Here is a 27424-nt window from a genome sequence, read left to right as displayed (position 1 = left end):
AAATGAAGGATGTTATCTTTGACAACATACTCAGCAATAGGGTGGTCCACTTGTTTCTTGACCACAGTTTGTTGGTGGCCACTCATGTGGACTGACAGTGTGTTGATTGTCTTACCCACATAGAATGCAGCACAGTGGTTGCAGCTTAGCTTGTAGATCACATAACTGGTTCCACAGATAGCCCTTCCTTTGATGGGATAGGTGGTGATTGTGACCAGACTGGAGTAGGTGAAACCAGTCATGTAATCTACAAGCTAAGCTGCAACCACTGTGCTGCATTCTATATGGGCAAGACAACCAACAAGCTGTCTGTCTGCATGAATGGCCATTGGAAAACAAACTGTGGCCAAGAAATAATTGGAACACCCTATTGCTGAGTACACTGCCAAACATGACATCCTTCATTTCAATGACTGCTTCACAGTCTGTGACATATGGATCCTTCCCACCAACACCAGCTTTTCTGAATTGTGCAGGCAGGAATTTTCCCTGCAATGTATTCTACGTTCCCGTAACTCTCCTGGCCTCAACCTTCGTTAGTCATTGTTCTTTCTCATCCAGCCCCTTCCTTGTTCCCATTCCAGCACTACACAGCCCTCATTCCACCATTGCATCCAGCCTTTTTACTTCTCTCCTTTTGCGCTAGCGCCCCCTCCCCCCCTCTCGCCTGCCCTCTGTCTAACCTGCAGCACTTCACTGTCTGCCGCCTCTACCCTAAATCCGTCCCCATCCCCACCCCAGCGTCCTCATCACCCCCACCCAGTTGCCACTCCCATCATGCCCTGGTTCTGCTGCTCACAGTGTGGCTTCAGTTGCTTGAGACTGCAGTCGTGTGTGTGTGTGTGTGTGTGTGTGTGTGTGTGTGATCTATTTTTGATGAAGACTCGTTACTGGCCTATCTGCAACTCAGCTTCTCCACTATATGGAGAGTAGCAACTTTCCTTTTCATAGTATTGTTGTCTTATGTAGGCATTGCCAACTGCAGCACTGTATTCTGCCTGTTTACAAATCTAAGTATTTGAATATGCAGGCCTATACCAGTGATCAAGATGGAAGTTTATGAATAAAATGACAAAAGTGATTGCAGTTTTTTTACTGACTTCTTGCCTTCTATTGATATACAGGTATATGGGAGGAGGGTTAGCCAATGCTGTGTCATTCACATTAAGTGCCATGGGCATATCTGCAACTTACAAATAATACTGCATTTATAAGCAATGTGACTTTTTCAAATCAGTCCTCTATGCACTGAGCATTAAAAATGCAGCTGATTTATAAAACTACCGAGTAAGTGTTAATTTAGTCTGCAAGTAAGATCTGTGTAAAAAACAAAAAATCTTTTAAAGATTGAACTTTCTCCCACCTATCTTCAACAGACCAATGAGCAACTTGTACTGCAATATAGCTGCTGAAGATATCGTTAGAGCTGGGTAACATCATGAACAGCAGTGGAACCAGAATACTTACCAGAAGAAATCCCCCCATTGCTTGTATTAAACAAGTAAAATAATGGATATTGTTGGTGGTCTGACCTTTCACAGTGTAATTTTTTTCTCACTTGGTTAGGACCAAGTCTGAGGACATTGATATCATGGGAAACATTGAGTGCTACTCAGTAATGTGTGTGTTTCCAACCTTCATCACACAGCCCATAGTGGTGATGCAGTTTCAGTTTTGTGAAGCTGTTTCATTTCGTACTAGGCCCCACCTAATTTATCCTGACTCCTACAACAACAAAAGACACACTGTGTTGATACACATTCTCCAATTGTGCCACTATTGTGTCAAAAATTTTCTGTTGGTCAAAACAGATTCCTAAAGAAGTTTTTGCATGAGTCATAAAATCATGGCATTGGTGGTGTGAAAAGTGTGTACAATAGCAAGGAGACTTTTGTGTCTGTGCCCACAAGGGAACAACAGACTTCAATTGACATTCCTCCGGTAGTGATGAACAATGCATTTATTATTTCACTGAACACTGAATATGAGCGACAGGTAAAGGGGAAACCTGTCCATACAGAAAATAGGAGTCACTTCTTGGTGACCTGAAAATATAAGTCACTGCTTGACACGCCCAAATTTGATGTTAACACCACATTCCATCAATAGGGAGCTTTCAAAGAGTGTCAAGTTTGATCACTGGTATAGGAAATTGTCACAGTGTATTTAAATACCAAGTCTCAATGAGGTAGTGTTCAGTGATGAGCAGTGGCTGCACACGGTGACGGTGTAGCAGTTCATGCAGCATGCGGGAAAGCTGAAGCTAATGGGGTTCTGGTTGATGGCAGGTGGCAACTTCATGAGGTGACAACGAGGCAGCTTGGGAAACATACTGCAGGTGAGTTCTACGAGGCTGTTGTTGGCAGTGCTAGTTGCATCCAGTAATGGCTTCACTGCTTGTAAAGATGACTGGTGTTCAGGCTGGAGGTCAACTGGAACAGGCCAGCTATATGTCAGACAGCTGTTTATATAGATGCACAACAGAAATTTCCAGGCAGCACATGACGTTGTAGGAAAATAGTTCTGTGATTGTAGGGCTGCCTGGGGCTATGTTAGCGCCTCAGTGATGTGCAGAGCTTTCTGTAAGCCTGCTGTTAAATATATTTATGTTTGTTGGATGTGAACACAGAGACTTCCACTGATCCTGTGTTTATTACCGGCAGTCGAGTTGTGTCGAGACCATCACCCGCAATCTGATTGTATTGAGGTACAACTGAGTTTCCAGAGAGTGCTGCATATGTCTACAATAGAGACTGTGTTGAGAAATGACATAAATTCCAAATGTTTTGTGAGACTGTATTGTGTAAAAGAAAACTGGACACCTTAAACATCAATGCACAGTGTATGTAAAGAAATAATTTCACTATACTGCTTGGGAAAAATCCTTATTTTCTTTGATGGCAGTTAATATCATTCACTCCAGGACCTTAAAGATTGTACAGGTTGTAGTTCAGGATTTCTGACATTGTGTTGCACGTCTGCAATCCCTAGGTTAGGCATTTTAAGTTATTAACTCCCTTCATTTTGATGTTAAAACATTTTTGCTGCTACTTTTTTTGCAATGATAGCAGTTTTCAATTTTGTATCCCAGTTGGGGAATGGGGATATGAGATGTGATGTGTGCAATGTTTTGTTATTCTCACCTGGACTATTCCATTTGAAAACAGTTCACAGTGGTGTGTTGCGTAAGGGTTAAAATTTGTCATATGCTAGGGAACAGTGGGTACCACAATTTTTGAGAGTCTGTAGCAACTTTTAGATTAAGTAAATGACTGTTATGCATGATGTTTGGCCCCGACATTACTTTACATCATGTTTCTGTGTGTACTAATTCTGTTTAGAATATGCTTTGTCCAAGTTCTGTTTCTGATAGTAAATTACAAATGATACTTTAATTGCCATTGCGGCAACATCTAATTATTTGTGGTGGCCCAAATTGTTTGCCTGGATGTGTGAAGTAGAGGTACCTCAGTATCTATGCTACAGCTTTATTGATTACTATAGGTATTGAGTTTTGAACTTGTCAGGTGGCACAGAAAAAGTACTAAAAAGAACTGCTAAAGTGTGCACTCAGGGATTGGCAGTTGAACATTTTTTGTGCCAGCTGAAAGAAGATGAAGTCAATGGGGTAGTGGCATATGCCGATGACTTCTTGCTGTGGCATCGGTGAACTAAAGAGCTGAGCTGGAGGAAATGGCAAATGAGGTCCTTCCTGGGTTCAGTTACGGTGTGTAAGCGACAAATTAACCACAGCACTACAAAAAACTATATACATACTCCTAAAAGCATCAACCCGATAGTTCTTATATTCCCTCTGAACTCTGTGTTGCTGGCAACACCACTGGTCATCCCTTCATGGGAACACCACCCCGGCTGTTAAGCCTCTCCCAGCAGCTTGGACGACCTCCTCTTGGTCCTCTCACCATGAGGAGATCATTTTAACTAGGTTGCCTATTGGACACTGTCTCTTTAGCCATCGCTATTCGTTAAGTGGTGCTCCCCCACTGCTTTGTGCCCATTGTACCCAATTTGTGACTGTCCACCATTTCCTGGTGGAATGCCCTTTTTTTAACCACTTACATTTCCATTTGTGTTTGCCATCTGAGTTATTGGATGTTTTAGCAAATGACGCACGGGCTGTCGACCGTGTTTTACTTTTTATCCGTCGTAGCAATATGGCGAAGGCCATTTAATATTTAGTTCTGGACCTCTGTTTCTCTACAGCATATTTTATAGACTTTGCTCCACATCCCTGTTTTTAGCTGTCTTGTCTTTCATTGTTTGCGATTGACATGCAGTCATTTTTAACTTGTCTCTTTGTCTTCGTGTTCTACAATTTTGACATGGGTGCGTATGGCCCTAATTGTTTTTGAGTGCTAAAACAGAACAAAACAGTCCTAAAGGGTCAGCTTCCATAGGGTCATTCCACACCAAGTGGTCTGGAGGTTTCCACATGATCGTCATGGATTTTGATAAAAATTTGCATGAACATGTGTACATGTTCCCAAAAAACTTTGTGTGTGTGTGTGTGTGTGTGTGTGTGTGTGTGTGTGTCTGTCTGTCTGTCTGTCATCTATTTTTGATGAAGGCCTTACTGGCCGAAAACTGTATTTGTGACAGTCTTTTTGTTGTGCCTATCTGTGACTCAGCATCTCCACGGTATGGTGGGTAGCAACATTCCTTTTCATAATATTGTTACAACTACTATATGACCTTTTAAGAGCCTGTGTATGGTGGGTAATTGTAAACATATCACTAACACCATTTATCAGCATGAAAAAGCTGAAAAAGACAAAATTCACCAGTGTATGGCATGCCATACAGTATCACCATAGAAGGTGAACAACAAAATGCTAGTCAGAGCAACTAGTATTGTTGAAGATGTGACTGCAAGCATTGCATTGCAGAATGTCCGCATGCAACCAAGATTACAGCATCAATCACTCGAGGCACAAACTGCATGGGCTCCACATCAGTGTCAGTGATGAGGAGCTGCATGTTGAAAGAAGTAGTATAATGCATGAAATTTAATACATTGCTGTAAAAAATACTGATGCTTCTGTGAAACTGTTTTTGAATACAAGAAAAAATTATTTTTACAGCAGAGATAGAATGGTAACTTGGTCGGACACCATTCCAGGGCTTGTACACATTTATATACAAATGCACTCATGTTTTTATAAAGTGTTTCTATCTGCCTGTAGCCCTCTTATTTAGAACCTAATGTAAAATGGCTCTTTGTCTGTTATTCTTTCTTCTTCTTAAACTTACATTTTCTCTATGTCTAGAAAATACACATGCTTATATTCTCTCAACTAATATTATGGCTGAAAATTCCAGGATGGAATAATGGCAGTATTATGAAAAGGACAGACTGCTACTTGCCTTATAGAGGAGACATTGATTTGCGGACAGCTACAACAAAAAAACTGCTATACATTTGAACTTCTGGCCAAGAGACCTCTTCTAGAGTAGAAAACACACACACACACACACACACACACACACACACACACACACACAAATTCACAACTGACACACATATGACCACAGTGTCAGAGGACTGAGGCTGGACTGCGTACAACAACTGCATCTGAGGGGAGAAGCAATCTGTTGGCGTTGGGGTAGGGAGGGGAAGGGATAGCAGGGTAGGGGTGTGAAAAGGTGTAGTATTGCTTGTGGGAGGGTGCAGTTGGTTTTGGATGGAGGACAAGAGGAGAGTAGAAGGGAAAGAAGTAGAGCAGGAAAAAAAGCACCTACTCCAGTCCATTCAAGGCAGCTCCTACTCCATCAAAGATAGAGCTACCTGTGAAAGCAGTCATGTGCTCTACAAACTAATTTGCAACCTCTGTACTTTCTACGTAGGCATGACAAACAAGCTGTCTGTCCTCATGAATGGCCACTGACAAACTATGCCCAAAAGGCAGCTGGACCATACAGTTGCTTCACTTCAGTGACAGCTTCACAGCATGCGTCATATGGATCCTAACTACCAACATTTCTGAATTGCACAGGTGGAAACTCTCCATGCTGTATGAGTATATCCTATGTTCCCATAACCCCCTTGTGCAAATCTTCGCTGTCCATGTTCTTCACATATATATCCCGTATCCCTTTCCCTGCTCCCCCTTTGCACTACACAGCATTCTATTCCACCAGTGCACTCACCAGCAATTTTATTTCTTCCAGTCCCCCCCCCCAATCTCCTGACTGCATCTAACACTGCTATCCTGTCCCCACACCCCTGCACATTCTTGCAAGTGGTGTTATACCTTTCCCCCTTTCCCCATCCCTACTTTGCTATCCCTTCCCCTCCCTGCCACAGCCTCCTCCTCACCCCCACCACCAACAGATTACTTTTACCAGTTGCTGCACACAGTCCAGCCTCAGCGGCCAGAAACAGTGGTCGTGTGTGGTCCTTTGTTGTGCTTGTCTGCAACTCAACATCTGTTCCATAGCAGTCCATCCTTTCATAATGTTATTGTTGCTGGAGCATTAACACCATATCCTAATCATCATTATTATTCAGCTATAGATCGCATAAATGCACTATGAGATGGCTAATGTGTCACCCATTTAAACATACTAGACTACAAGAGTTTTGTATAAATTATTCTTGACCTTAATTTGTCTTATTTTTAACCTGTCATTGTCTCTACCTTCATTGTTTGTATTTTAAACCCAAAAGTAATTAATATGTCCTCATCCTGTAATCCTTTGCATGAGAGAGCTAATAGTGATGTTCAAAACTTATCACGGAAGGTTATATTATAGGATTCATACAATTTGTTGATGTATACATGTTACCAAATACATGTAATCCAAAATTTTTATCTTTTTAATCCTTAATTGTGAATAAATGTTTCAGCAGTTTCTTCAAAAATGTAAGAAATGAAATTTTATAAAATTCACTGTTTTAGTGCAGATGTTTATTTTCACTGCTTATTGGGAGCAGGAATGAATACATACATATGTATATTTCCTTAAGTTTATATCCTTGTACTTTTTTGTTATTTTGTCATCATTTCTTCTTTTAAACTTGGCCGGAGTTCCTCTACATGCTCTTGCTCTGTGCTGAAAGTTTCAAGATCCTCATTAAGGTATGCACTACTGATTTTTTATCTAGTTTACTGAACATGTATATCTTTCTGCTTGGTTTAGTTGTCCTTTATACTTTGGTAACCATTGTTTCTGCAACCACTTCTTGGTCACTAATACCAGTTTCAGTGTGGACATCCTAAAAGATGTCAGGTCAATTTGTTTCCATTAGAGCCAATATATTTCCATCATGAGTGGAGTTCCTAACTATCTGTTCTAGGTAGTTTTCTGAGCAGGCATTTAGTAAAGTTTCACAGGATGTCTTATCAGGCCCACCCCTAACAAAACTGTAATTTTCCCAATTATTTGTTGGTCGATTAATGACTCCATCGATGATTACAGTATGATTGGGGGACTTACATACAAGTGAATAAAGTTTTTGGTTACATCAGGAGACGAGTCTGGTGAGCAGTAGAAGTATCCAATTATCATTTTATGCCCACCCATGATTTTGGATCCTGCCCAAACAGTCTCACATACAGCTTCAGTTTCTATCTTGGTGGATTTGAGTTTCTTATCTACAGCAACTGTGGGATCCTGCCCACTCATCTAATATAGGGTGCCCAGGAAGCTGTTTTCTCGGATAGCTAGACAACATTCAAGCAGTTGTTATTCATGATGTTTATTAGAGTAAATTGAATTGACAATACTTAACTTTGCTTTTTACAAACAGGTGTTGCAAGCAATTGGCAACATGCAAGTAATCAGTGTCCTTTGATAGTTACAGTTTCCTTGCAAACAATCACACAAGTTCATAAGTCACTGCTGTGGAGTTTATATCACAGCTCTTCTAGTGCAGCTGAGGCTAGCTGGAGCAGTGTTTATATTCTCTTTGTATAAGGGCCGCCCCTGTTGTGTCGTCCTAGTCAGCATTCTATTGGCTGATGTTGTCTCACAGTCTTCTCTGCTGTTTTATTCAGCCAATGTGCTGGCGCTTGATGTTACACAGGAACAGCAACAAATACACAGCTATTACTAAGCTCGACATAACATTGCAATCAGTTAAAACATATAACAATCAAAAAATGTTAAAACATTGTCTATTATGTAAATAGGGAGAGCGGGTCTAAAGAAAGCAATAAAATAAATATTAAATATGATATATTTAGAAATTATGAGGTCGGATGAGGAACATGGCAATTCAGTGCATTCATCATCTGTAATCTATAGCTGTTGAAATATCACATTATAGGAAGCCTGGTTGTCTTTTATTATTGACTAATATGGTGAAGAACATGGGGCAAGCACGGTAAAGAAAACCGTCATGTCGCTACCAAAACTTGGTTGCCAAAAGAAGCAATAATTTTTATGCACTCAAAATTTAACATCATTGATTTTTTTTAATTTTGAGGGTGACACACAATAAAGTGTGTGGCTTGTTTCAGAGGCTCAAGAAAGTAATGGTGACTTCAGTAAATGTGACTCAATAAGCCAAGAGAAATCTGGAGGAAAACTTTATGCTCTTGTATTGACACCGACCAGGGAATTAGCCATACAAGTACGAAATCATTTGGCTGCGGTTGCAAAATATACTGGCATAAAGGTTTGTTTTTATTGATTTATATGATAATTTAGTATTTATGGTATTAAGCACAAAACAAAATGGATACAGAAGAATCTAAAATTTTTATTTTAGAGGACAAACAGGCCTATCTGTTGTCCGTCCATGTCTGCCTATGATCAGGAGGGAGAGACAGCATGCAAAAATGACGAAGAAATAGTGTAAAATTTAAATGTTACAAATGCTGACAAGGTATGATGCAGACTAATACAGCAAGGAGAGAGGAAATATAGGGGATGGGGGATGTACGTTAAAGGAATTGAAGAATTAACACTTCATTTGCAGAATACTCAGAAATACAGAATAGAAGGTTTTGGGTTAGTTAAACATTAATGGACACACAATGGCTGTCCATTAGTTAACTTCAAGAGGCAAATTTCTGAATACTGCTGATAGATTAATATAAAGATGAAAAAAAAAGACTTCTTGCTTTTGGAACTATTAAATTCTTCCTCAGGGAGGAGAGAGGCATAGATTGGGGGAGATTTGAAGGGATGGACAGGTCACTCAGACCCTAGGATGTGAGGGACCTACCTGTTAAGAGAACTTCTGTGTATCTGTTGGCAGTACTCAGAATTGCGCCTCCTGAAGGCAAGTTATGGCATGCCATTTTGTCTTCTTGTAACTAAAAGCTAAGCAGTGTGTGCGCATGGCTGTCACCGTCCGTCCGTCTGTCTGTCTGTTCGTCAGTACATCCGTCTGCCCACTCACCCACCCTTTGCAGCAGCAGCAGCAGTTGTTCATCTTTTTTTTGTGTTGGATTTATGGAAATAATTATAAAGAAGTGTTTGAGAGTTTTTCTGTATGTAACAAAATCCTTAAAATAATTGTAAACAATAGATGTAGTGCCGATTTTCAAATCAGCACTTCATATCTCAGTGGGAGCATAAGCAAATCTCCAGTTCCTTGTAAACTCATGTTGTGGAGCAAGCATCACTTGTTGTACAGCCAGATGTGTTCTGTGTTAATGCTTTGTGTTTTGTCAGTGTAAGAGACAAAGTTGTCCTAATTTATCTTTGGATGAATTATGCTCCAACAAGAGGACTCACTATTTTGCAGGGACTGAATTTTAATTGATTGCTTTTCATTGGTTATGGGAGAGTGATGCTTACTAGGATACATCCTCTCATTGTAGGCAAGGATAAGACACATCCAGTCTATACCCAAAATCTAATGTGACGTATGAAACCAAACCTATAGTTTTAGGTCTGAAGGTTTAAAATGTTTTAAGATATATAGCTCATCCATTTTTTTAAAATATGTTTGACTTAATTGTACCAAGATGGATCATACTTTAAAATATTTGTATATGCAATAAAGACAGTTGTTAGTAACACAAACAATAACATAGGCAATGAATGATTGAGCATCATTCCTCTAATAATTTGATGATGCATTTAGCATTGTTCTTGCATTTTTCTAATATCAGTTGTCCTACAGTGCTGAGAGAGTGCAGAATTATCCAATATGAAGACTGGAACTGAGTTTAACAATTATGCTCATATACTCCTAGCACATTATGATTTTTTTTAGTATCTTGTATGTGCCTAGAATATAATGGAATTGATAATTGTAGAAGGGACAGATCACAGTTCATTAAAGATGTCTGTTATCAGATAGAACATCAAATCGCAGTCAAGTACATGATCACTTAAAACCTCAGCAGCATCACGGTGAATTTAATCCTCGTACGTGGGTGGCAGACAATGAGAATGACAACAGTGTCAGAGACAAGGAGGACGTTATTGTAAGTTGGAAACAGTACCATGAGAAGCTTTCTTCTGGAATTAACACAGTATGGGCAATGGAGCAGTTAGGCAACTTACATTGGAACCAACAGCCTTACACAGCAAAATAGAGAATGCAAGTCAGTGCCTGAAGAATTATAAATCCCATGGTGTAGACAGTATATCTGGGGAGTTGATCAGAGAAATGGCGCAAGAGGGTACAAGAAAGGATTAATTAGGAAGTGCTCCAACTACCAAACTATTGCTCTCATATCCCATACAAGCATTATTTTCTCAGACAGAGCTGTGTCCTATCCCCCACAATTGTATGACATCTATGTTGGACATGTCATCTGGAAAGCTTGTGATGGTTGGATTAAAGGTGTCTCAATTATTGGAAAAACTGTTAACAACCTCCAATTTGTCGATGACACTGTGCTTTTAACCAGCAGCAAAGAACAACTTGCTGAGCTACTAACAAAAGTAAACAATATTAGTGTATAATGTGGATTAGACGTTAATATTAGCTAGTCCAGATTCAAGATAACTGATTAACGAGCACACACCCAACTCGCAGGTCTATCAAAGGAAGTGGGAGTCATGCTTTCTTTCAGCTATCTTGGGTCAACCATTTGTGGCACCAGAAATTTTGAGAGTAAAATAAGAAGACAGATTACAGTAGTGCAAGAGGCTATGAAGCAGCTCAGCAAGATCTGGCAGAAAAGAACAAATATGAGTCATACAAAGATCTGGCTTGTTGAAACACTCGTGTTTTTTGTCTTCTTTTACAGTTGTGAAATATGGACCCTTAAGGACGGAGACAAGCAGCGTATTGAGCTTTGATGCTGGTGCAAGATACTGCACATAAAGTGGACTGAAAGAGCAACTAATTTGTCGATTATTGAGTAACTGAGTATGTCCAGGTGCCTTTCTTCTCACGGCCACAAAAAGTTGTCCAGTTCTTTGACCATATTATGAGAAGGTGTGGAGTAAATATAGAAAAAATAATCAAGGAAGTATGTATTGAGGACACAAGAATGAGGGAGAGAACTGTGACCAGGTGGATTAACCAAATCAAGATGATCTTTGGTCTGCATCTTCAGCAGGCTATAAGAGAAGCTGGTAGCCATCTGGGATGGAGATGCTTGGATCATACGACCATGAACTCAGTAATGACCATGAACTCAGTAATGAATAGAATGACTTGTGATGATGACGATGATGGTGTGCCTAGTGAAAAGTTCGCAAGTATTAGAAGTAATTTGCAATACATTTTCTTGTTAGAGATTTTGACAACTAAATTTGTGAGGTGAAATGTCTGCAGAATCATAAACCACTGTACTATCACTATGAGATTATTTACTTTATGGCAGTGAGTTGTGTGCACATATATTTCATTGGATTATTTTTCTTATTTTGCGCTTCAGACTGTAAATGTCCATTGGTGATTCCTCTGTACATGATAAATATGATTTGCAGTTAAAAAAAAAAGTTATTGTTGCTAGAGACTAAGTAGTTACACATTCCGCACAGCTATAACTTTAACTGGTCTGTTAACATAATTTCGATATGGGATGTGAACTGTCATTATTAGTTATGTACTGCAGTTAACAATGGATGTGGCAATAAACAGCCTTACAATTTATGAGGTCTAATAAGTGATTAGATTTCTCAGCACTGGAGATGATGATGTATGCCATTTTATTCATTCTTTATAAATGTGTGGACCCACTTAATTGAAGGAAGGAATATGAGGCTTTAGGGACGGCAATTCAAATTTTTACAGTGGTAAGAGGAGTTTCAGGCTTGGCATCTGGACTACCTTGCTAGCTGTGTGTGGGTGAATTTTATGTGGGGGATTTTCTGAAAGATCAATGATGGCTGAAAATTGTATATAACAGTTTACATTGTTGTGAATAGTAGCAAAATTTTCATTTTTGAATTGTGACTCCTGCATAACCAATTAGCCTTTTCTTTTGCTATTCACCTTATATGGCTAAAATATTCTTATGTATCGACAGATGGGATAACTATGCCAGTTAAATAAAAATTGAATCGTACACATGTATATGTTTAAGTGTTTGTCTCTGCCTACAAGCAAGTTAGTTATTGTCAGGCTTATGTCATATTGTTTGGCCCGTATTATTCACATCGACAATAGTCTTAAATTCCTTGTCAGGTTTCAGTTGTGGTGGGAGGCCTCTCTACAGAAAAGCAGGAGAGACTGCTTCGAAAGTGTCCAGACATTGTTGTAGCAACTCCTGGAAGGCTTTGGGAGCTCATTCAAGAAGGGAATCTTCACCTGTCTCAAGTTGATGATATAAGGTAATGTTAAAAATGAATTTCTATCTTTTTCGGTGTATGGTTGTTTATAATGTGGACAGTACATAAAAACTAAGGATGTTCTAGCTTTCCATGTATTTATTCATTGATCACAAATTCTAAATGGAATACATGAAGATGGGAAATCTTGGCTTTGAATGCATTTTTCCTGGAATATGTAATTTGTATGGGAAACTGACTTGAAATATTCAAATCATATTGCTCTAGTGGTGACACTAGTTTTTGGAAATATGCAGAATAATTTGCTGTCATAATGTAAGGAAGAGAGAGGAATCTAAAAAAACTAAATTATTTCCTGTCTTAGGTATCTTGCAATCGATGAAACAGATCGAATGCTTGAGAGGGGCCATTACGAAGAACTGCAGAAACTTTTGGAACGTATTAATCTTGATGAGGGTAGGAAAAGTAGTCGGCAGAACTTCGTTTTTTCTGCAACACTTACACTTGTGCATGAACCTCCAAGACATTTAAAGGGTCAGGCAAGGAAACGTCTGACACCTGGCCAAAAATTGCAGGGCATCATCTCATTATTGGGAATAACAAATCCAAAGGTTGTCGATATCACCCAAGAAAAAGGTAAATACTGTGAATAAATCATAATTTTTACCTTGCTCCTCCTCCCTCTCCCTTTCCCCCTCCCCCTCCCCCTCTCCCTCTCCTTCTCCCCCTCTCCCTCCCCCTCGGCCGTGTAACTCATGTATACGTGATGAGTGTTAAAATTAATAACTACAGTTTTCTTTTAGTCAGTCTCACGCAACTACTACACTTAAAAATAACACTTTGTTATAAATAGAAATTTATCACTGGAGAAGAAGTTAAGAAGTTGTCCCGGAGAAATGATTTTAAGTTAAATTTAAAACTTGCCTTGCTATGGTCAGACATGTTACGTTATCAAGCAAATGATAAAAAAATTTTGTTGCTGCATTTTGAACTTCTTTCTGAGCCACTGACAGCTTTAATAATGGGTAATAAAGCTCATTTTTCACTCTAGTGTTGTAGATATGGACATCACTGTTCTTTTCAAATTGTGATGTATTATTTGTGATGATTAATTTGTGCAAAAATATGTTGTGACAGTGCAGTTTAAATACCTAGCTCCTTGAAGAGGTACCTACATGAAGTCCGTGGGTGAACACCATGTATTATTCTTACTGCTCACTTTTGTATAATCAATACTTTTCCCCCTTACTTGCACCAGTATCTTTTCACACAAACTGTGCATAACATTTACATAACTAGTGGATACTTGTTGTGACTACTTTGAATACCTACTTAAACGTAATACAAGGAAAACTTTCAGTTAAATTTTGCTTTCTATGCTTGCTGTGATTTTAGTGTTAAGTATCTCTTGTACATAATTTTGTTGCATCTGAATTGTCAGTAAATCAGGCTTTCTTTTCTGGTTTTTAGGTACAGCAGGAACATTGCTCGAGTCACGCATTTGCTGTACCCTGGAGGAGAAAGATGACTACCTGTATTACTTATTACAGCGACATCCTGGTCGCACTCTGGTGTTTTGCAACAGTATCAGCTGTGTCCGGCGCCTCACACAGTTGCTGCAGCTGCTACAATGTAACCCCCTTCCTCTCCATGCCAATATGGTACAACGTCAGCGGCTCAAAAACCTGGATCGCTTTCGCAATGATCCAAATAGTGTCTTGTTGGCTACTGATGTTGCAGCTCGCGGACTTGACATTCCTGGTGTGGAACATGTCATACATTATCAAGTGCCTCGCACATCTGAGGTAATGTTTTGCTTCTAAATATCAGCACTGTGTAAACTAGTAAAGATAAATAGATAAAGTTACACATCCCCGAGAAACACTGAAATATACCGCTCTAGCACATAAAGAAAGACGATAAAAAAATCAAGCTTTGGAATCGTAGTGTTTCAAATACAGATAAGGGAAGGGAAAAGGAAGGGAGGGAGGAGTGGGAGAGAGAATGGAAATGAAAGAAAATCAAGGAATGGGAGGGTACAACTACAATTTTAGTCAGTTTTATGCCTCAAGGCTTGGTGTTGAACTTTCCACTCTCAAACCTGGACATGTAGTTTGGTTATTGGTTTTCAGCTTCCATAGTGATTCTGAAAAACCTATGACAAATGTGAACACAAGACAGCCTATGTTATTGTTGGGTTTGACATCCCAAAAATGAGAAAACAAATAACAGTTCTTAGGAGTCTAGACAGAGTACTTATTTCTGTCAATTGATTCTGTTATTTGTGGATTCAGAACTTGTTGCTGAGTCTCACTTTTATCATTGTCTGGTATCTTGGGGAATTTAAACATTACATTTTCACGCACAAACTGATTAGCAACATATCAATAGACTGCTGTTGATAATCTTTCTTCTTGTGGCAAAGGTGTTTATTTCTTCCACTACAGCCTTTCTAGGACCATGGATAAGCCCTTTCATGGATAACATTTTCTTCTCCTTTCTCTTGTCTGCTAGTATTCTTCCAAACTCTGTAGTCTTGTCTGCTCGACTGGTGACACACTATCATTTTCCTTTATCCTCGCCTATCATTGATGTGTGGTGTAATGGTCACTGTGTACTTGCTCTTCTAGTTTTCCTTCAGAGTCCATCAACTACTTAGTTCCTGTCTTTTCTTTCACTTGTCCTGCAATTTTTCCATATTTTGGTCATTCTGTCCATATTCACCCTGATGTCCTGTCCTGCAAATCTTGTCCTTTTCATTCTGATTTCTCCTAATGTTTTTCTCATACTCTGGAAGAGTTCTACTGTAGGTCCTTGCATCCATGTCTCGCTACCATTTTTGTGATGTAGTATTTTGCAGTTCTATGCTATGTCTTTCAAGTGTTATCATTTCAGCCACTTACAGTACTGCATTCCTCAGTTTGCATGTAATGTTTGATCTCGGCATCTGTAGATATATTATTTTTATTGTACATATCTCTGGTCGTGCAGAAGGCTGACATGATCCTCTTCATCTACACATACTTGATTACTCTGCAGTTCACATTTGAGTGTTTGGTGAAGAGTTCATAGAATCACTTTCAGAATATTTCTTAACCGATTCATTCTTGATTAGTGCATGGTAAAAATGGACACCTGAATCTTCCTGTGCAAGTTTTGATTTTCCTTATTTTATTGTGGTGTTCATTTCACCCGATGTAACCCGATGTAAGTGGGAGTCAACAAAATATATCGCCATTCGGAGGAGGAAGTTGGTGATAGAGATTTAGTGCAAAGATCTTGCCACAACAAAAAAGTACCTTTGTTTTAATGAGTCTCATCCTAATTTGCTTATTATATCCATGACTCTCTCCTCAATTTCTTGATAATACAAAACAAGTTGCCCATCTTTGAATGTTTTCAATGCCTTCTGTCCTATCTGGGAAGGATCCTGTACCGCGCTGCAATACTCCAGAAAAGGATGGACAAGTGTAGTGTAATCAATTCCATAGGTTGATTTGTTGCATCTCCTAAGTGTTGTGCCAATAAAACACAGTCTTTGGTTCACATTGTGCACAATGTTTTGTATCTGATGATTCCAGTTGTAATCCCTAGGTGTTTAATTGAATCTACAACATTTAAATTTGTGTTATTTATTGAAAAACTGAAGTTTGGCAAAAAAAATTTTAGTACTTGTGTGGACGACCTCACACTTACTGTTTTAGAGTCCTGTGCCCTTTCTGACAGGAAATCATGAGTCCAGTTGCACAACTGAGACAGCACTACATAGGCACACAGTTTGATTAGTAGCCACTTGCGAGGAACAATGTCAAAAGTCTTTAGGAATCAGCTTGAGCTCCTCATTGATTGCACTCATTACTCTGTGTGAATAAAGAACCACTTGTGTTTCACAAGAACAGTATTCTCTGAATCATTGCTGGTTATGTGTCAGTAGATTGTTTTCATCAAGTTATTCGTAATGTTCGAATACAGCATATTACAAAATCCTGCTTCAGATCAATGTCAATGATATGGGCCTTTAATTCAGCAGTTTACTTCTCCTTCCTGTCTTGTGTCTTTAGGTGTGGATATTTTATTTAGCAAGTGGTTGTATATGATTGCTAAAATAGGAGCTGTTTCATCAGAGAACCTAACTAGTATATAATAAGGGCTGAATGACATTCCTTAATTGATTTAAGATGCTTTACTACACAGAGGGTATGTACTTCCAAATTACTCATGTTGGCAGTTGTTGATTCAAATCCAGGAATATTTACTGCCTATTCTTTGGTGAAGGAATTTCAGAAAATTGTGTTAAGTAGCTCCACTTTTGTGGCTCTGTCATTATTAACAGTACCATTGTTATCAACCAGTGGAGATATTGATTGTGCATTGCCACTAATATATTTTATGTACAACCAGAATCTCTCTGGATTTTCTACCAGCGTTTGAGACAGGGTCTTGCTGTAGAAACTATTAAAAGCATCTTGCATTCAAATCTGCACTAACTTTTGAGCATCTCAAAATTGTTCACAATTTTGTAGATTTTGTGTTCTTTTAAATTGAACATTCTTATTTTCATTGCGTCTGGAACAGTGCACTGACCTGATTTCGTGTGCTGTGGGAGATCTATTCCTACTGTTATTAATTTACTTGGTATAAAACTCTCAATTGCCATCACAACTATTTCACTGAATTTAAACCACATTTGCACAATGCTTACATAATTACTATGGAAGGAATGTAGACTGTCTTTTAGGAAAGTGTCAAGCAGATTTGTATCTGTTTTATTAAATAGATATATTTTGCATTTATTTTTGGTGGATTTGGATTTTACAGTATTCAACTCACTATAATGACCTTATGGTCACTAATTCATGTGCCTGCCATGACACTTTCTGTGTGATTGTTACTACGAAATCTAGTATGTTGTCAGAACCATTCACACTTCCTATGGGCTCCTGAACTACATGCTGAAAATAATTTTTAGAGAAAGCATTTAGTACAAAGTTGGATGATACATCGTTTAACATCTATTTTTACCAAGTATTGATTGTAGATTGAAGTCGCTAGTAACTGTGAATCAAGTACCTGTTCGAAATAAGACTCGAATTCTCATTATATTATCCGAGTGTGTGTGTGGGGGGGGCTCAGTGAAATGAACGAATTATTCCTGTTGTTAAGTATAACCTCTACACACACTAACAGCAACAAACTCCCCATCACCATTTGAATTTAGTCTATCCTTTTGAACAACATCTTTAGCGAAAACATTCTGAACTTCTCTTTGGCTTTAGCTAGAATTCTGTACTTTCTATGAGTGCTTGGAACTCTGCTTCTTTGTTAACACAGCTATGCCAGTTTACAGCCACACTACCAATGTTTGCTAGGTTGATCTGCTCCCTCTTAGACTGTACCTCTGTCTGTACTTTCCCGAGACTCACATTTTTCCACTCTATGGCGCTAGTTAAGGATCTACAGCCTACACAGTCACAGAACTGTCAGAGCCTCTGATTCAGACTCTCCACACAGATCTGTACCACAGATCCACAGGTGGTCCTGTCAACATTGCAGCAAGCAGTGAGATCTACCTTCATCTTACAAGCAATACTGGCTGTCTTTACAACTTTATGTAGCTGTTAGAAACCAGGGGTAATCTGTTCTGATCCAAAGCAACACACAGTGTTTGTATTGACATGAGAAACCACCAGCTGTAGGCTGTACCCTGTGCTTTTCATGGCATATGGGAAAACCTGTTCCTCATATGGCATCACAATTCCCCCTGGTACTACATACACAATGTGTGAGTTCTTCTTCTTCTTGACACCCATACCACTAAAGAGCTCCATCACATGCCCGACATTGAAGTTCCTAGATGCAAATAATCCCTGGACCTTGGCAGCTGGATTTCAGGAAGGATCTCCCATTTTTTCTGATGCTGATGTAGTATTCCAGTACAGTTGGAGAGCCTCTGCAGTGCTGTTAGAGTTTAGGGGGAATACCAACTGGGCTGAGGTGTGAATAGGAATTTGGATTGAGGAGGGCGTTGTGCTAGGGTACTCCGTGCAGTTGTGCAAAGTCACTGTGCCAGGATGGTGTAGTGGTTAGCATATGTGCCTAGTGAGCAGGAGATACAGATATGAATCCTGTCTTAGTACAGATTTTCATTTGTCTCTTCACATATGATCACCTTCAATGTTTTAGCAAATTACTGAGACAGTAAGTAACAAACAAGGGATAATGAGTTAGTGTAACTAGGAAATGAGAAACTGTGGTTTGTGAATTTTGCAGTTCAAGAATGGAGCACTTCTTTTTAACCTCATAGGACTGAATGAAATTATAATGAAATCCAGACCTTTAGCTGCTTACAGGCATTATCTCTGGCACACTCCCTGTGAGACCCACATTCCCAACTTACTGTCCACACACTACATTTGTAGTGCCCCTGCCCACCATACTCATTACTCATGGCAGTCAGTCTACCGAATCCCGTAAGAGTTCTGGCAATGTGAGTGCATCTATACTGAAGATCATTGGCCAGTTAGCCTTATCTATATGAAGATGGTACCTGTTCTTTTGGACATGTTTGCAATGTAAGTGGGAGATATCCCGGGTTCAAGTCCTGCTCAGGTCACACATTTTCAACTGTCCCTGTTGATATTTATCAACACCTGTAAGCAGCTAAAGGTCTGGATTTTACTGTAATTTCATTCTTCCAGAGCTGCAAGATCACCAGTCTTTCGGACATGTCTGAAAGAACAGATACCATCTTCTTATATCATAGGACCGATCTCCTCACACATCTCTGAATCCAGTTTTGCATTGTAACATACATTCACCCCATTATAGAAGCAGATGTATTGGAATTATATGCAGTAATGAAATATCCACAATGTTGTCGCAGAATCACTGCCTGTTCCAGACCTGGAACATAACTGTCTTAGTTGTCATGTAGTCTTTGATTGAATCTTTGTTTAGCACCATAGTTAGGTTACTGTTTATCAGTATGTATGTTCTTACCAAAACATGTTTATTCATTGTAAATGAATGCACATTATTTTTTTGTTAGCACTGTAATTTATTTTACTTTATCATTTTGTAGCACTATTAACATCATTTGTCCCACTCAAGTTCTCCAGAAATGACATGGAATGTTATGAAATAAACCAAACTGTGTCAGTCAGCAGCAAGACTAGACATGGTGGCTTAGGTGGTCATTGAGAGGAACAACTCTCCTAACCTTCCTTAGCACTGACTACTAAATATTTTCTGAAACCTGCCATATGTGTGTGTAATTAAGATAAAATAGTTGTTTTGAAACAATCTGCAGGTTTTATTGTGTGAATGAAGGTACTGTACAGATTTCAAGGTATAAGTATATAATGAACAAAAGCCCTCATTAGCTGTTTGCACCATATACGGTTCTCTTTTTGACACAATGTTGCAGGGCATCTGCTCAGCATATACCTCTTACACAAGATTTTTATAATCTTTGAATACTTTGATAGTTATCTGCAGCTTGTAGATTCATAAGACCAAGTCCAAATTATGTACACATTGCCGTAAAGACTTAAACCATTGTAAAAGCATTTTGCTATAGCTGAGCATAGTACTGCTTAAGAGGCAGGATTTCATCTTGATATAGATAACGTGCTGTGATGGCCACACCAGCGTCATGAAATTATAACCTACCAACCATATTTTAGTTTCACATTGACTGATTGCCAAAATCTACCTCCTGGTACCCTCCTATTTATATAAACACTTAAAAACACTTCTTGGGAATGGCCACGGGGAGTATTAGGTTGGCTTTCAAATGAATGAAACACACATTCAGGGTACATCACAGAGTCTGTCGTTTATAGTTGTATTGAAATTATACAATATATACACCATAACCTAATGTCATTTAATTTCAGGGCTACATACACCGTAGTGGCAGAACAGCTCGTGTGGAAAAAGAAGGCCTAACAATTCTTCTGATTGATCCAAGTGAAGTCTCTTATTATGCACGACTATGTAGAACGCTTGGGCGAGGTACAGTGTTAAGATACCCACATAGTGACATTTCACAACATTGTTGATTTTTTACAAGAGTAATAATTTTATTTTAGAGCCACTTATAATTTATATCCTTTGTGTATTCTTTCAGACAAGGATCTGCCTTTATTTCCTGTAGATGACTCATTATTCAAAGGAGTGAAGGAACGTGTTCATCTTGCAAGAGAATTGGATAAGCTAGAATTGACTTGCCGGCGTCACCATGCAAAAAATAACTGGTTTCAGAAGGCAATAAAAGATATGGATTTGGTTTTGGATGAAAATGAAATGTATCCTTTACTAAATTTAACCCCATCCAGATCATTTGGACTCCTCTCAAGAAGGAAAACAGAGTGAATGGATGAGTGTAACTTGGGCTGTATAGCTCCAGATTACATACAAAGTGGTCCAAAAAATGTGTACACTGTTTAATAATGTCTAAATTAACCAATGGAAATGTCTCATTTTAGGTGAAAGTATGTTTTCAAAATTCAAGTTATTGCGCCCAATGTAGGTTTCATCACCATTAACATCTGCACATGAATGTTCAATGCATTCTGTAAGCTCATACAGTGTGCTTGGTTTTTGTTGATGAAAAAAGTCTTTTCATTTTCCCCTTATGTAGAAGTTCAGAGCCATTAGGTCTGGAAAACGTGGTGGATATTCGACAAAATCTCTTCGGCCTGTCCATCGTGTGGGCAGATTTTTGTTGAAATACTCCCAGATATGATTACAGTAGTGGGGTGAAGCCACCATCTTGTTGAAAGTAAAACTTTATGTCCCCATACAGCTCACAGATGGAATAGATGTCTCAAGGCTTCTCTAGGTACACCTCACAGTTACTGCACCCTCATAGAAGAATAGCTCAGTCAATCCCGAATAAGATAATACACAGTGCACACATTCACTCATGGTCATGGTAATTCATGGTGACGTGTATTTGCAGCAGCCCAGTAGGCACAGTTATGGGGTTTATTTTTACCACTGAGTTTAACTTTCTTCCCATCAGATCACACAGTCATCTCTACAGACACTTCTTTGTTGTTCACCATGCCATTAAACCACTCACAGCACTCCATATGGGTTGTCCTCATTCGTTGCAGTCGAGGGATGTAGCACTTAAGCTCTGCAATCTTCAAAATGCACTGAACATGAACAACTTACCCTGGTTTCACAGGCACACTGTGTCACAGATGTCTGTGGTGAGCAAGCAAATTGTTGTAACACAGCACAGGAGTTCACTGGACTTGATGCTGTTACAGGTCATCGAGATTGTTGTTTGTGTACACCTGTAGCACAGCTTTTGACATGTGTCAGAATGCTTTATTTGAAGCTTATTTCACCATTGGAGTAGAACCTCACTTATATTTTGTACTTAATGTACCATTTTAAAATTGTGTTTCTTTCATAGAATGTGAGCTTTGCACTTATGTTTAGTCACGTAACTGAAAACAAAACAAAACAATGCATGTTTGGAGACTGGCAGAACAGTAAGCTATTAAACTACTAAAAATTGAATGTTTCCATCAATTTGGAAGTAGTGGACAATTAAACAGCATATACAATTTTTGTGCCACACTTTATTTTGCTCATTCTGCTGTCCCCATTGTCTTACACTGCCATAATCATGGATGGCCCAGGAGAAATGGTCAGTATTCAGGGACATAACAGGAACAATCATTTGAAACAAAATTTTCTAATAAACATAGACTCTAAAAATCCATGCATTAAGAACTATGAGCACTTAATCATCTTTGCTACTGTAAAACACATCTCTTCTACTGAAAAAGTGCTCATAGCTCTTAAGGTTTCTGTCACATCAGTTCACCCTGGGACACCATATGTAGTGAACTTAAGTAATAGTTCAACTGCTTTCATGTTTGCTAAGAGCCATTGTGCACACACACACACACACACACACACACACACACACACACACACACACACACACACACACACGTACGTACGTACATTTTGTGATCTATAGAAAAATGGGAATCTGTGACCCTAAGTTTCTAAAACAATGAAGAGGAAAACTTTACATTGATGTAGCTGATTTACTTTCAAGTCCATTATTAAATATACAACAGTTCTACATATAATATTTGTGAGGCAAATAAAATGAGAAATCAAATTTTCTTTGATACTTAGACGTCTACTGGTTCTATTAGTTATTGTCTGCAGCTTGTGGTTCAGGTGGTTAGCGTCACTGCCTCTAGATTGCAATTTCTGGCCAGGTCAGAGATTTTCTTCTCTCAAAGAGTGGGTGTTTGTGTTGCCCTAATAATTTCATCTCATTTTCAGTAAAAAGACGTGCAAGTTGCTGAAGTGGCGTCATATAGACAGACTTGCAACAGGTGGTCAAACAGCCCCAGATGAGGTCTTTCAGCCAATAATGCCACACACAGTCATTTCATTTGTTAATAATTTGTTGTAGTCATCCATGAGTTTGACACCCTTTGCAGCCATATCATTTATAGCTTTCATTTTATTGGCTAGGTGTGGACAGTTGGTAAAATTTTCATTTTCGTGCAGCTCTGGAGGATCCATCACAATGAATTCATGACTCAAGTCAAATTTGCTAAGGAATAGACTTGTTTTATTAGAAACAAATTGTTATATCTCATTATTGATGATTTCTGGGATTTGATTGAGTCCTAAATGCAAACCTTTTAATTATTATTATTATTATTTGTCAAATGACAGATTAGGTGAATGATTCAGGAAACATAGACCACAAATAAAATGTGTTCTGGCTGCAGCAGAGGCGGATAACCACACTTCATTGTACTCAGTGACAAGAAAAATACTGATATATTGAAATTGATTCATCAAGGGGGACAAATATTTTTCAAGTAATAAATGGCCCTGTGGAGCATGGGAGGATACTATGCAACAAGGTATATTGACATAATCTGGATGCAGTCCCGAAACTTCATGGAATACTCATTGTGCCAGGAGTACTTCAAGAATAAGTAATTCGTAAACTGAAGAGCAAAGAAACTAGTACACCTGCCTAATATTATGTAGGGCCCTTGCAAGCAGACAGAAGTGCCGCAACACAATGTGGCATGGACTTGACTGTGTCTGAAGCAGTGCTGGAGGTAATTGACTCCATGAATCCTGCAGGGCTGTCCATAAATCCGTAAGAGTACAACTGGGTGGAGAACTCTTCTGAACAGCACGTTGCAAGGCATCCATATATGCTCAGTAATGTTCATGTCTTGGGAGTTTGGTGGCCAGCAGAAGTGTTTAAACTCAGAAGAGTGTTGCTGGAGCTTCTCTGTAGTAGTTCCGGCTGTCACATTGTCCTGCTGGAATTGCTCAAGTCCATCGGTATGCACAATGGACATGAATGGATGCCTATAAGTATCAGGGGTCTCATATCACTCCAACTGCACATGCCTCACACCATTACAAAGCCTCGACCAGATTGAACAGTCCCCGGCTGACATGCAGAATTGATGGATTTGTGAGGTTGTCTCTGTACCTGTACACATCCATCTGCTCAATACAGTTTGAAGAGAGACTCATCCGACCATGCAACATGTTTCCAGTCATCAACAGTCCAATGTCGGTGTTGACGGGCCCAGGCGAGACGTAAAGCTTGAATGGTGCGCATGCTGGCCCAGCATTGGAATCTGCAGCAATTTGCAGAAGGGTTGCACTTCTGTCACGTTGAACGATTCTCTTCAGTTGTCGTTGGTCCCATTCTTGCAAGATATTTTCCCAGCCACAGTGATGTCAGAGATTTTATGTTTTACTGAATTCCTGATATTCACAGTACACTCGTGAAATGGTCGTACAGGAAAATACCCATTTCATCGCTACCTCAGAGATTCTGTGTCCCATCACTCATGCCACCGAATGTAACACCATATTCAGACTCACTTAAATCGTAATAATGTGCTGTTACAGCAGTAATAACTGATCTGACAACTGAGCCAGACAGTTGTATTACGTAGGCATTGCTGACCACATCACCGTATTCTGCCTGTTTACATATCTCTGTATTTGAATACGCACAACTGTACCAGTTTCTTCGTTGGTTCAGTGCAGCTAACTCTGAAAATTCTCTATAATTTTCTCTAGGTTGAATTCTCTTAAAGTGTGTCCAACAAAATTTTAGCTACCAGAATGTAAACTGCTTCTCTGTCACTGATCCTGTGTTTGTCAGACACAGCTGCAAGTTGGGAGTCATTACTGTTACTTTTTTTTTTTTACTAGTGGCAATGGGATTTTGAGACTGTGTTGCCACTTAATGTTCACGGAACTCAAATATCTTTGATTAAGCAGTACATGGACTTGCCAACAGTAATAACAAGAAAGATCTGAATGATAGCAAGTTAAATGAAGGAAGTCTGAGTGCACCTATCAGTGTTGACTGAATAAGTGATTTATTTTATTTCCACATGAATAAATTATGTAATGAGCTGCTGACTTCATACTTGCCTTGCTCTCACTTCTCTCCAGCTGCTCTTATCTTTCTCAAGTAGCTGGTGATCGATTCGGTGTGTGAACCCTGATAGTCCTTTCTAGCATGTCAGAAGGTGTCATCAAGTTTTTGAACAAAGCCTGTTCCTTTTTGCTTATGAACTCAACCATCTTCCACAAAGTTTTTGTAATTACCGCTACTGTCGATAAATCATTGCTTCTCTCACAGCTAGTGTGCCACTTTGATGCATAGTCAGTTAATTTACAGACCCACAAATCATAAAAGAAAACCTGTAACATTTGTGTGACGGATGGTAGTTTGCTTCTTGTTATTTCATCAGAGTTCTACCAGAGGAAACATGTGGAACCAAAATGTTGAGTAGCTGAAGACAAATTTAAGTAATAGATACTCTACTGCACATATTGCAATGACAGATAACAGGGCCCTCCCTTCGGGACACTGTGACAATCATAAGGATTCTGATTTGTATCTTTAAGAAAAATAAGAACAATAGATGAATTTATGTGGTCTCTTTTCAGGTAATGTAATCATGAAGATTTTACAGGCTTTTTTGAAAAGGTCACAAAATCTTGGCTTGTACATGTACATGTATTTGCAGAAATTTCTCTCTTTGCTTCACACTTAACATTTGTGCGTTTTGAGTCTCATAAAGCAGTGCTGCAGCTCAGTTGTTGCATTCTTTTTCCATTGGGCAATAACATTTCTGTAGTAAACTGCTTACTTGCAGCCATTGAGTTATTGCTGAAACTTGTCACCTCGAAAGGGCACAATTCAGTCTTGAAACAGCTGTCCATGAATTGTTCCTTAAAAGGAATGGGAGCTACCATGTTGACATAGTATTTACTCTCCTTCAATAAAGTATGTACGCAATAAAGATACTCACATGCACCACTACCTATTTCCCTAGCAGCTTATTATTGTGTGTGTGTGTGTGTGTGTGTGTATCACTCAGTCATCAAAATAACCTAAATAAGGTGTAAATTTTTACTAACACATTGTTGAGCATTAAATTACTGTTCACGACTGATAATTTTACAGTTCCTTAATACACATTTAGGCCATCTGGACTGAGCAGAGAGACAGCAGTAGAAATAAAGAGAGTAGCATCACTTAAAAGAAAACAGTTAAACACACTTCTGTCAAAACCAATTTTCCCAAGAGGATTCTCAGGCAAGTATCCAACAAAGACTGGGCAGTTACAGGTACCATTTGTCAAGGCAACAGTCCCAGAGGTTGCTGCAGTGAAAGTTTTCCAGGAAGTGCAGAAGAGCAAAAAACACATAACTGTTAGAAAACCTGGAATGTTTGTGCTGTTGAAGAACAATAAGGGAAGAAATTATTCAAAGAAAAAATAATTGTGAAGGATAGTACTGTAAATACATATGGTTTAAAAAATGTATATAAATTTGTATTTTAAGAAAGAGAGAGAAAGTAAATCATAACCAAGAATAATGGTGGTGTTTCTAGATTTATGTTGAATATTACTTGACTATAACTGTTTTGCATCCCAAAATACAACAGCCAACAGCTACTAGGAAACAAAAATAATGTATAAATTTGATCTGACAGACAGCTACACTATTTTTCCAAAGGCAAGTACAGAAGTCAGTTTTTAACTCAGGTTGAATGTGCACAAGATTGCGGGGATTTGCAGAGGCATAAATTTCATTCAAATTTGAAACTGCCAGACTTATTCTAGGTAACTGTCCCTGTGAATATCCATCACGGTGGTTTGTAAAATGAACAGTGGAACAAGGAGGAGCAGAAAAGATACACCACAACAACAAACTTATTCTTAAATTTTTACTCTGGATTTTGACTGCAATTACCTCAGATAAATACACACTTTACATAGTAATTTACATTAAATGTCAGATATGTTCTTGTAAAAGGATAGATTGGGGCACAACGAAAAGACTGTTACACATTTAACTTTCAGCTAAAGCCTTCTTAAGAAACCACGTACACCCAAAATCATGTGCGACTGCTCTTTCTAGTCTGAATGCAGCTGTGTCAAATGAAAGCAGCAATCCGGAGAGGGAGTGGATGCTGCCTGGTGGAGTGTGTAGGGACTAGATAATGGCAAGACAAGGTTGCCAGGAGGAGGAGGAGGAGGAGGAGGAGGAGGAGTAGAGAAGGGGTGAAGACTGGTGGGTGCTTTGTCAGAGAGTGACACACGAGGAGGGTGAGGTGATAAGACAGAGGGGGGGGGGGGGCACAAAAACTGTTGGGTGGAGGATGTGAGGACCGTGAGTTACTATAGGTTGATGCTGGGATGAT

General features: G+C 39.0%; 1 protein-coding gene across 1 annotated transcript in view; it reads left to right on the top strand.

The window, feature by feature from the left end:
* Nucleotides 1–27265, top strand: part of LOC126092140 (ATP-dependent RNA helicase DDX24) — a 69481-nt gene extending 42216 nt beyond the window's left edge. Inside the window, exons 4-10 of the mRNA XM_049907606.1 lie at nt 8484–8641; nt 12566–12711; nt 13034–13305; nt 14140–14474; nt 20568–20685; nt 20801–20978; nt 26202–27265. Coding sequence (XP_049763563.1) covers nt 8484–8641; nt 12566–12711; nt 13034–13305; nt 14140–14474; nt 20568–20685; nt 20801–20978; nt 26202–26499 — 1505 coding nt within the window. The 3' untranslated portion in view covers nt 26500–27265. The remainder of the gene's footprint in view (nt 1–8483; nt 8642–12565; nt 12712–13033; nt 13306–14139; nt 14475–20567; nt 20686–20800; nt 20979–26201) is intronic.
* The last annotated feature ends 159 nt before the right edge of the window (nt 27266–27424 follow it).

This window comes from Schistocerca cancellata, chromosome 7, assembly GCF_023864275.1.
Source record: "Schistocerca cancellata isolate TAMUIC-IGC-003103 chromosome 7, iqSchCanc2.1, whole genome shotgun sequence".
Taxonomy (NCBI): Eukaryota; Metazoa; Arthropoda; class Insecta; order Orthoptera; family Acrididae; genus Schistocerca; species Schistocerca cancellata.
The sequence above is the reverse complement of the archived record's forward strand: the minus strand, read 5'-3'. Positions and strand labels throughout refer to the sequence as shown.